At 44.0% G+C, this 12,204-nt stretch overlaps 1 protein-coding gene across 1 annotated transcript in view; it reads right to left on the bottom strand.

The window, feature by feature from the left end:
• Positions 1-409: 409 nt before the first annotated feature.
• Positions 410-12,204, bottom strand: part of LOC109868396 (pre-mRNA-splicing factor CWC22 homolog) — a 63,350-nt gene continuing 51,555 nt past the window's right edge. The window contains exons 16-21 of the mRNA XM_020457928.2: positions 10,863-10,940; positions 8,638-8,790; positions 4,297-4,424; positions 4,000-4,101; positions 3,237-3,415; positions 410-1,652 (exon numbers count right to left, since the gene is read on the bottom strand). Of these exons, the coding sequence (XP_020313517.1) occupies positions 913-1,652; positions 3,237-3,415; positions 4,000-4,101; positions 4,297-4,424; positions 8,638-8,790; positions 10,863-10,940 (1,380 nt within the window). The 3' untranslated portion in view covers positions 410-912. The remainder of the gene's footprint in view (positions 1,653-3,236; positions 3,416-3,999; positions 4,102-4,296; positions 4,425-8,637; positions 8,791-10,862; positions 10,941-12,204) is intronic.

The raw sequence follows: 12,204 nt of genomic DNA on the forward strand, positions 1-12,204 counted from the left end.
AATGTCAGATTTGACAAGATCGGATCCTTGAATTGATCTGTGTTAACAATCACCTGCTGGGTGTCGAAAAATGGCAGCAATTCAAACATTTTATGAACTGGCTGATGTTCTTTAATCACAGGTGTTCAGGTTAGACGGCACCCAATGTTGTTAAGTGGACAATGTGTGGCTCAGTCGGTAGAGCATGGAGCTTGAAACACCAAGGGTCATGGATTGGATTCCAGCTGGGGCCAGCCATACATAAAATGTATGCACGCATGACTAAGTTGCTTTGGATCAAAGCATATGCTAAATTATAAGGACACTGCCATGCATTGCTCTGGTGTATTTCCCCTCTAACCTGTTTCAATATTGTGCAAACAAGTTCAGTATACTGTATAATATTTACGTAGTAATAAATCAAGTACAATTGAACTGTTGAAAGGTTTTTAATATGTTGCGTCATTCTTTTTACCCCCCCCTCCCCCAAAATAGGTTGCACTAATACAAAATAGGTTGCATCAAATGCAAACTTCACACATTTTCTTGACATTACCAGTCTTACATTGAAAGAGCCCACAGAAAGAAACCTTCATATATACACTACTTCTGCAAGCCAGAGCTTTGTACTGTTATTGTTCCAATACAACCGCTGAACCATTTCTAAGAAAGACATTTCATTGGGCGATATAAAAACATACATTTTATGCATAAAATGTATACATTGAGAGGCACAGAACTATGGCAGAGGATGAGATGGATGAGTCCAATTTACAACTGGCTTATGACCAGCATGACTACAGCGTAGGCTCTGTTTCAACATTCACACTAGCACACTACTTAGAATGAAGTTCTGGACATGTACTTGTAGTATGCTAGTATGGACATTGGAATGTAAGGCTACTACATTTCCTTTGAGTAACGTCCGTCCGGCTATCTCCGTCTACGTGGGGAGCTCTCCCTGCTCCGTTCCTCGTTTCTCCTGGGTTCTCTGTATCTGTCAGAGTGATGGCGGTTCTCCCTGTTCTCCTTGTCCGCCCGCTCTGCTTGCTGCTCCACCCCGTTCCTGTACGAGTTACTGGAAGAATCCGTGTCTTTCTCCTTGCGGGTGCTCTTCTCCCGTGACTTTGACCTCTCTCTGTTTCTGTACCTGGCTGGTTCCTTCTCTTTCTCAGGGCTGCGTTGTCTGACTCTGTCATGGTCAGCCTGGTCAACCTGGGGGGCTTGGCGTTTCCCATCATATTTCCCCCCATCGTCCCTGTTGTGCCTGCGGGACTCTGGATGTCTGTCACTGTCCTCGTAGTCTCTGCCTCTATCAGGCCTGCCACGAGGCTGCTCCTCATCTTGGTGCCCCCCACGGTCGCGGTGGGGTCTCTCATACGTGGGTTGCGGCGCGTCTTCTTCTCGACCCCTGTGGCGAGAGAATTTGTGGTGGTCCTCAGGCTCTGGTCTACTCCCACCGCGCTTCGCCGCCTCATCGCTACTGCTGTCATCGCGGCGACGGTTGTCGTTTCTCGGACTCTTATTGGGCCGTTCCTCCAGGGGTGACTTCTGATTTGAGGAGGTATTTTTGGAAGAAGCCTTGGACTTGGTCATCTTGTCTTTCTTCTTGTCTTTGTCACTCTTCTTATTTTTTCTCTGGCCCTTGCTCTTCTTACGCCTCGAGTCAGAATCTGTAAAACAGTAAGTACGTCTTAGAAGCACGAGATAATTCCAGACTTTGAACCAAAATCTGTTAAACATAAGCAAATAACCTAAATAAATCCAGAAGCATGCAAACAGCACACCACATTGCAATCCCATAGAGCGAGACATTACATATGCTGTAAAATAAAATAGACAGTCTCATCACCCAACATCTGCACACACAGGTTGTCCCCCAAATGGCACCATATTCCATATATAGTGCACTTCTAGGCCCTGTAGGCCCTGTTCAAAAACAGTGCACTAAATAGGAAATAGGGTGCGATTTCGGACACAACCTGTGTGTGCAGATAATGTGTGGCGATGACAGACTGCTTTTAGCAGGTGCCTGGAGTGCCCTACTCTGCCATGTTAACATGTCACTCTACCCTACAGAGAGCAGGCCAGGGACACCCAACACCACACCAGTCAAACAGTCACCAGACTGCCAGAGCACTGACTGCAGGGAGGGTGTATGTGTGTGGCCATTGCAGGGACTGACTGTCTTTACATGCATGTTTTTCATAGATATTTGCATACAAACACACAGGATGAATGGTAAATAGCCACATCAACATCACAGCAGGAAACACCTCTAGTATCTCAAACAGGCTTGATATCATGTTCAGGACAATTGAGAACCAACAGAAGCTCAGAGGACATTTCTGTGCCATTGGAAATTTCAGTGCTATCAAGGAAATGTTTTGTGCTGTTGGACAGACATTTCAGTGCTATTGGACATTTTAGTGCAACGTCATTTCAGAACGATTGATTTGATGTGAAAGCAGTGATTGTGTAGAGAACATCTTTCTCCCGGACAATTGCTGCTCTCTTCTCAAATAGGACATTTCAAGTTCTGCTCTGACAGACATGTTTCTTTAATTGAATAAGTGAATACAGACAGGTCCTCGGTTGGCTGTGGTTGCATGTCATCAGCAAGAGACTGACACGAAAAGCCATCTTAATGTCCCACAATCAAACAAGAGGTTGCCTAATCAGGTCTTTGGATAAAAACCTTTGCAAAATGGAATTTGGGGAGAAGCATTTTCCAGGGAAACAGTGAAGTCCTTCAAACATCCAAGTTTCATTTCAATAGAGCTGGTCAATTAAAATAATTAGCATGCCGAGTGAGAGGGGCTGAGTACAACACAGTGACATTCTTCAAGGTGAGGCAAGCGATGACCCATAACCCAGGCAAGCGCCCATGCACACAGGCAACAGGCTGTGCCACCCTCACATCAGGGACAGGACCTCCCCGACACAACACAACACAGGCATTATAATTAGGTAGAGGTGAATGTGGAGGGCAGACAGTTAATAAATACTAAACTATCGAAGGATGAATTAAAGGACAAGCACTTTGAATTCCTCAGAAATAATTCAGATATTGCTGTTAGAAGAGGGCTGGTTGTAAAGTGATTGCAACTACCTAAGTGTTTCAATAAAAAGCCTAGTTAGGATAGCCTGGTCCCAGATCTGTTTAAACTGCTGTTTGTGCTGATAATGACCAAAGTCAATACAGTATAAGAAACAGCTCTGGGACCAGGCTACTGTAAGGGTGGTAAAATGACTACCTGAGCTGCTGCTGGATGAGGAGGAGGAGTCACTGGAAGAGTCAGAGCTGTCACTGTCGCTGCTGTCACTGTCTGAGGAGGACGAGTCAGAGGACGAGTCGGTGTCAGACGACTCCACTTCCTGGTTCTGGGTCATGATAATCTTGGGGGCGTTCTTTAGATGCTCACGGAGCTCATCCCTGTGGTAATGAAGAGGAGAGATAGAGCAGGAGAGAGAGCAATTGAAAGAGGAGAGAGAAGGAGCGAGTGGAAATTATGACACTGGCAAGAGATCACAGGAGGCTGGTTACGCAATACACCAGCCTGTTATAGATGCCAAGGTTGTGGGTTCAAATCACACAGGGATCACAACACAGAAGGTTGGTGGCACCTTAATTGGGGAGGACTGCCCTATAAAATCAGTTTTATTTTTAAATAAATTCGTTGATGAGTTCAATACATTTTGGGATATCGTTGAATTCCGTTTTTGTTGTGTGGATTAAGTGATTTAGTCGGCGTTCTCCGCATCAGATTTTATAGTGCCCTAGTAATGGCCGGAGCGGAATGAGTCGAATGGTATCAAATACATAAACACATGGTTTCCATTAGTTTGATGCGATTCTATTCACTCTGTTCCGGCCATTATTACGAGCCTTCCTCCCTCAGCATCCTCCTGTAGATCACAAACATACATCAAATCTATGCACACATTGAGCTGTCGCTTTGGGTCAAAGCATCTGCTAGGTGGCACGTACTATCATATTATTAGGATGGAGGCACTTACGTAAGTCCACCCAGGCCGATGGAGGTGAAGAAATTAATGGCGAATCTGGTGTTCCTGGGGTTGTCACGAGGAAAAAGACCCTCAAAGAAGGGCTGCAGCGTCCTGGAAGATACAGAAAAGACCAGAAGCAGAAAAAAATAAAATAATAATCAGTAATTTGCCATTCAGTTAAATTAATTCAACTTTATTTTTCCTTTCAGGGGCAATAAAGAAAAACAGAGCCAGACTACAAATATCAACATCCTCAGGTATATATATTAGTTTACAGTGGATGAGGAAAAGACTAGATTGACTTACATATCCTTGAGTCGTTCATTGAGCCTGGGAAGTCCCATATAGGCACAGAGCTCCTGAAACAAGATCTTGACGAAGATACGACTGGATGAGGTGGTGGTGTCCTCACTGACTTTAATACATTCCAGCACCTGAGAGAGAAAAACCCAGACGGTGTAACTAGATTAGTAGCTGTTTAAAGGAAATCAAATCACCAACCCCAAAAAATCTTGGCTGACCGAAAGTCGTAAGGTTATTTCGACCTATCGATTGGTTGAAATGTTTAAACATGTATTATTCCATATAGACACACCCTATGTATTTTAATAAAATCATCTATATGCTTATCTGATTCTGTTTGATGAAATAAGACAGAAATTACTCAAGAGGGAGTCAGAGATCAAGATAACCAGAAGTGAAAACCCTTAACCCGACCATCCTCCTCCCGCTCCTGCTAGCTTTCGCAGATTCTGCCATTACTCTCCTGAAGTTGCCGGTAACGGGCTACACGAGGAGTCGGCAACCTTTGTCATGTGGCATGCCAATTTATCTGAACATTTCTACTAATCAACGTGCAAGTTATGGTTTTCATATGCACATTTTCTTCGAACAATTACATTTATAATAACGTCATCGTATCTCAAAATCATTATGTGGTTAATTAAAATGTATTCAAATCTGAATGAAAATGATAAACCTAAAATGTTGCATCTATTGCCAACTATGTAAAAAAATGTCCTACATAAAGCCCTTTTTTTTTTATTGCAGCCTGCAGGTAGAACAAAAATATTCTGATAAAAAAAACATAAAATCACACTGGCTACACATGGCCTGTCTGCAACGAATTTGAAACATTGTATAAACTATCAACTTTGGTCCAGCCGTGCCAGTGAGCTCGGGACAGACACAGCTTTAGGCTATTTTCCATAGGGGATAAGAGGTCATCAGGTAGACCTATTAAAAAATATATATATATATATAAAGTTTCCACTGGATCAGAGCATGACATTTTCCCCTTTCACGCTGAGTGATTATCGAAAGGCAGAGAGCTGGAAAGACCTTCCAAATACATTGAGTGTCATTCTCAATGGATGTTTAAAAAACAGACTCCACAGCTCATTAGTGGTAGTGCGTTAAGACAATTAGAAATACTATCAGATCCCCAAATGAGCACATTTATATGCCTACATTTACATGCAGGCCAGGTAGCCAACTTCTATGCGTAATCAGGTGCCTGTCCTTACTCATCATTGACAGTAGCGCTTTCTCACAGGTGTAGCATAGGTTGTGCGCTCTGCAAGCAACGTGTCTACTGGCCATGAGAATGGTAAAAGACGAATAATATACTGAATGCATTAACAGAAATTACCATAACCAAACAAACATTGTAGATGAGAAATTACAGGAATTAACAGTAAATGTAGGCTACTAGTGGTGATATATATAGTGGAGAATAGACACTAAATCAAGGAAAACAATTCACACAATTAAGTTACGAAACAATGAATGTGCACAAATTGGCGGGAGAGCGCATTGGATAGGGACTTGCATTGTGCGGTGTCTTGTGTGCCATAAAAAAAATATATATATATATACACAATGTAGAATAATAGTGAAGACATCAAAATTAGGAAATAAAACATAATGGAATCATGTTGTAACCCAAAAGTGTTAAACAAATCCAAATATATTTTAAAATTAGTAGCCACCCTTTGCCTTGACAGCTTTGCACACTCTTGGCATTCTCTCAACCAGCTTCATGAGGAATGCTTTTCTAACAGTCTTGGTGTTCCCACATTTGCTGCTTTCCCTTCACTCTACGGTCCAACTCACCCCAAACCATCTCAATTGGGTTGAGGTCAGGTGATTGTGGAGGCCATCTGATGCAGCACTCAATCACTCTCTTTCTGGGTCAAATAGCCCTTACACAGCCTGGAGGTGTGCTTTGGGTCATTGTCCTGTTGAAAAACAATTGATAGTCCCACTAAGCTCAAACCAGATGGGATGGCGTATCGCTGTAGAAGGCTGTAGTATCCATGCTGGTTCAGTGTGCCTTGAATAAATCACTGACAGTGTCACCAGCAAAGTACCCCCACACCATCACCCCTCCTCCTCCTCCATGCTTTACGGTGGGAACCACACATGCAGAGATCATCTGTTCACTTACTCTGCGTCTCACAAAGACACAGCGGCTGGAACCAAAAATATCAAATTTGTCTCCTATTCTCATTGGTGTCCTTTAGTAATAGTTTCTTTGCAGCAATTCGACCATGAAGGCCTGATCCACGCAGTCTCATCTGAACAGTTGATGTTGAGATATGTCTGTTACGTGAACTCGGAAGCATTTATTTGGGCTGCAATTTCTGAGGCTGGAAACTCTAACGAACTTATCCTCTGCAGCAGAGTTAACTCTGGGTCTTCCTTTCCTGTGGTGGTCCTCATGAGAGCCAGTTTCATCATAGCACTTGATGGTTTTTGCAACTGACCTTCATGTCTTAATGGACTGTTGTTTCTCTTTGCTTATTTGAGCTGTTCTTGCTATAAAATGGACTTGGTCTTTTACCAAATAGGGATATCTTCTGAACACCACCCACACCTTGTTACAACACAACTGATTGCCTCAAACACATTAAGAGATGGTTTGGGATGAGTTGGACCGCAGCTGTACATTTCAATGAAACATGGTGAAGCCACAAAATTGCCCTCGCTAGAAGCCTGTGTTTCAGACATAAGGAAGTGGAAGGCTGCAAACTTTCCACTTTTAAACTCGGACAAAACAGAGATGCTTGTTCTAGGTCCCAAGAAACAAAGAGATCTTCTGTTGAATCTGACAATAAATCTTGATGGTTGTACAGTCGTCTCAAATAAAACTGAAGGACCTCGGCATTACTCTGGATCCTGATCTCTCTTTTGACGAACATATCAAGACCGTTTCAAGGACAGCTTTTTTCCATCTATGTAACATTGCAAAAATCAGAAACTTTGTCCAAAAATGCAGAAAAATTCATCCATGCTTTTGTTACTTCTAGTTTAGACTACTGCAATGCTCTACTTTCCGGCTACCCGGATAAAGCACTAACACTTCAGTGCTAAATACGGCTGCTAGAATCCTGACTAGAACCAAAAAATGTGAACATATTACTCCAGTGCTAGCCTCCCTTCACTGGCTTCCAGTTAAGGCAAGGACTGATTTCAAGGTTATACTGCTAACCTACAAAGCATTACATGGGCTTGCTCCTACCTATCTTTCCGATTTTCTGCTGCCAAACATCCCTAGAAGTACGCTACGGTCACAAGACGCGGGCCTCCTAATTGTCCCTAGAATTTTTAAGCAAACAGCTGGAGGCAGGGCTTTCTCCTATAGAGCTCCATTTTTATGGAATGGTCTGCCTACCCAAGTGAGAGATTCAGACTCGGTCTCAACCTTTAAGTCTTTACTGAAGACTAATCTCTTCAGTAAAGTCTGGCCCAGGAGTGTGAAGGTGAACGGAAAGGCTCTGGAGCAACGAACAGCCCTTGCTGTCTCTGCCTGGCCGGTTCACCTCTCTCCACTGGGATTCTCTGCCTCTAACCCTATTACAGGGGCTGAGTCATTGGCTTACTGGTGCTCTTCCATGCCGTCCCTAGGAGGGGTGCGTTACTTAAGTGGGTTAAGTCACTGACGTGATCTTCCTGTCTGGGTTGGCGCCCCCCCTTGGGTTGTGCCGTGGCGGAGATCTTTGTGGGCTATACTCGGCCTTGTCTCAGGATGGTAAGTTGGTGGTTGAAGATATCCCTCTCTAGTGGTGTGGGCGCTGTGCTTTGGCAAAGTGGGTGGGATTATATCCTGCCTGTTTGGCCCTGTCCGGGGGTATCATCGTATGGGGCCACAGTGTCTCCTGACACCTCTCGTCTCAGCCTCCAGTATTTATGCTGCAGTAGTTTGTGTCGGGGGGCTCGGGTCAGTCTGTTATATCTGGAGTACATCTCCAGTCTTATCCGGTGTCCTGTGTGAATTTAAGTATGCTCTCTCTAATTCTGATTTGAAGAAGCACATAAAAGTTCATGTGGAATTTAACAATCACACCTGTTAATTGTAATGCAGTCCAGGTGACTACCTCATGAAGCTGGTTGAGAAAATGCCAAGAGTGTGCAAAGCTGTCAAGGCAAAGGGTGCTTACTTTTTTGGTTACTACATGATTCCATAAGTGTCGTTTCATAGTCTTGACATCGTCAGTTTGATTCTACAATGTAGAAAATAGTCAAAATAAAGAAAACCCCTGGAATGAGTAGGTGTCCAAACTTGTGACTGGTACTGTATATTTTCTACTGGTTATAACTGCACCATATAGGGAATAGGGCGCTGTAGAGAGCAACAATACGTACACTCCACGGGACTGAGTCTGTGTACAAGAGATGGGCGAACATTCTAGCAACATTCCTCAGTTTATTGGTCTCTAGGCGATGGATGGTTTCATACTGCTCCATGAAGATGGCCTCAAAACTCTCCATGTAGTCCTTCTTCAGCAGACAAAACCTCTGAGAAAATAACAGTCACGGTTAAAAATGTTAGTTGATGATAGAATAAAGTTATTTTTAAACTTAGTGCTCTTGAAGGAGAGTGTTAAAGGCCACATTAGTGAACTGTACTACTGTACCCTAAAGCTTACCAACAAATGTAATTTCAAGGGTGATGAAATTCCCATTTTCCCCATGCAACATAAACAGATTTCAACTAAATAAAAGAATGTCTCAGGCATAAAAAAGTATTACATTTTAGTAATTTAGCAGACGCTCTTATTCAGAGTGACTTACACGAGCAATTAGGGTTAAATGCCTTGACAGATGTTTAATTCAGTCGGCTCTGGGATTCGAACCAGTGACCTTTCGGTTACTGGCCCAACGCTCTTAACCGCTAGGCTACCTGCCGCTACTATGAAATATACACTGCTCAAAAAAATAAAGGAAACACTTAAACAACACAATGTAACTCCAAGTCAATCACACTTCTGTGAAATCAAACTGTCCACTTAGGAAGCGACACTGATTGACAATAAATTTCACATGCTGTTGTGCAAATGGAAGACAACAGGTGGAAATTATAGGTAATTAGCAAGACACCCCCAATAAAGGAGTGGTTCTGCAGGTGATAACCACAGACCACTTCTCAGTTCCTATGCTTCCTGGCTGATGTTTTGGTCACTTTTGAATGCTGGCGGTGCTTTCACTCTAGTGGTAGCATGAGACAGAGTCTACAACCCACATAAGTGACTCAGGTAGTGCAGCTCATCCAGGATGGCACATCAATGCGAGCTGGGACAAGAAGGTTTGCTGTGTCTGTCAGCGTAGTGTCCAGAGCATGGAGGCGCTACCAGGAAACAGGCCAGTACATCAGGAGACGTGGAGGCCGTCGGAGGGCAACAACCCAGCAGCAGGACCGCTACCTCCGCCTTTGTGCAAGGAGGGGCACTGCCAGAGCCCTGCAAAATGACCTCCAGCAGGCCACAAATGTGCATGTGTCTGCTCAAACGGTCAGAAACAGACTCAATGAGGGTGGTATGAGGGCCCGACGTCCACGGGTGGGGGTTGTGCTTACAGCCCAACACCGTGCAGGACGTTTGGCATTTGCCAGAGAACACCAAGATTGGCAAATTCGCCACTGGCGCCCTGTGTTCTTCACAGATGAAATCAGGTTCACACTGAGCACGTGACAGACGTGACAGAGTCTGGAGACGCCGTGGAGAACCTTCTGCTGCCTGCAACATCCTCCAGCATGACCGGTTTGGCTGTGGGTCAGTCATGGTGTGGGGTAGCATTTCTTTGGGGGGCCGCACAGCCCTCCATGTGCTCGCCAGATGTAGCCTGACTGCCATTAGGTACCGAGATGAGATCCTCAGACCACTTGTGAGACCATATGCTAGTACGGTTGGCCCTGGGTTCCTCCTAATGCAAGACAATGCTAGACCTCATGTGGCTGGAGTGTGTCAGCAGTTCCTGCAAGAGGAAGGCATTGATGCTATGGACTGGCCCGCCCGTTCCCCAGACCTAAATCCAATTGAGCACATCTGGGACATCATGTCTCGCTCCATCCACCAACGACACGTTGCACCACAGACTGTCCAGGAGTTGGCAGATGCTTTTGTCCGGGGCTGGGAGGAGATCCCTCAGGAGACCATCCCCCACCTCATCAGGAGCATGCCCAGGCATTGTAGGGAGGTCATACAGGCACGTGGAGGCCACACACACTACTGAGCCTCATTTTGACTTGTTTTAAGGACATTACATCAAAGTTGGATCAGCCTGTAGTGTGGTTTTGCACTTTCATTTTGAGTGTGACTCCAAATCCAGACCTCCATGGGTTGATAAATTTGATTTCCATTGATAATTTTTGTGTAGTTTTGTTGTCAGCACATTCAACTATGTAAAGAAAAAAGTATTTAATAACAATATTTCATTCATTCAGATCTAGGATGTGTTATTTTAGTGTTCCCTTAATTTTTTGGAGAAGTGTATATTGTGGTTATATTTTGTTATATTTCATATAATAAAACATGTACAAATATATTACATATAATAAAACATGTAAAAATATATTAATTTGGTCTACTTACCCCTGCTAGAAGACCAAAGAACTTCTCGTATGTCCTCTGTTGGGCACAGCAGTCCAGAATCATGTTGCACAGCTCTTTCTGTTGAGAGAAGACACACAAAAATAGCTTTAATCTCTGGCACATGGACATAGAGAGGGGATGCTGGCCGAGCCAGGCAGGGCTGCACCTACGGGGGATAGAAAATACCTTGTACTGGCCTGGAGTGGAGACCCATCTGTTACAACCTCCTGCAGCCAGCCAGAGGCTGCTTCTGAAATAGGACCCTATTCTCTACATAATGCCATTTGGGCCTGGTCAAATGTAGTGCGCTGTAGGAATAGGGTGCAATTTTGGACAGAGCCATTGTCTTTCCTCTCTCATTCTCCAACAATTATCCCAGCCAAGCAGGTTATTGATTTCATAAGATTATATTTTCGATGAGGAAGCCAGCCTTGGGCGACCATGGGCTGCGGTATGATCAATCTTCACACTAACGTCCTGGACAGGGCATGACAAAATTACACTGGTAGTGAGGAGAGATAGGAGAAAGTAAATATCTTGGGCTAATAATAGAACTATAATATGGAGATGGGAAAATGTATTTGCTATTTGTTTGACTAAAATATGAACACATTCAGATAACACAACACCTCAATGTCCCTCTCAGCACAGTTATTATAATAATGATGGGTATGAGGCTAGGCGCTGTATGTGTAGTTTGTTACTGAGAAGCCATTCTGTCTGGCGACGGTCTCTCTCTCTGCCACAGAGGAAGCCCTGGCAGCAGCATCAGGAGAATTATGTTGTTGTGTGATACAGAGATTGAAAGTGTGATGTTCGCACAGTGTGCCTGATTCACACGCCGCCCATGCCTGGCAACACGATGGGAATGCAATGAGACTGCTGTCTGTCCCCTATCTCATCTCAGCTGCTTTCCACCCGGAGGATATTGAGGGTACCTCCCAAATGGCACCCTATTCCCTTGTTTAGGGATGGGCAACTTTGATGGGGTGGGGGCCACATGAAATCGTAACGCATCATGAGGGGATGCAGTGGTTTGTGGGTCTGCATACCCACATCCATACCCAGGCCCAACCTTTTGGGGTCCCTAAGCAAACTTTTGTTGCAGGAAATGAGTTAATTTCCTACAATTCTACACATTTTGCCATAGGGTGGAGAGAAATGTTTGCAGTTTTAATATGATACACTACATGATGAAAAGTATGTGGACACCTGTTCATTGAACATTTAATTTCAAAATCATGGGCATTAAAATATGGAGTTTGTCCCCCCTTTGCTGCTACTTCTCATAGGTCCTCTTTTGGGCACAGCAGTCCAGAATCATGTTGAATAAAAAAAAAAA

Source organism: Oncorhynchus kisutch, linkage group LG2, assembly GCF_002021735.2.
Source record: "Oncorhynchus kisutch isolate 150728-3 linkage group LG2, Okis_V2, whole genome shotgun sequence".
In the NCBI taxonomy this organism is placed as follows: domain Eukaryota; kingdom Metazoa; phylum Chordata; class Actinopteri; order Salmoniformes; family Salmonidae; genus Oncorhynchus; species Oncorhynchus kisutch.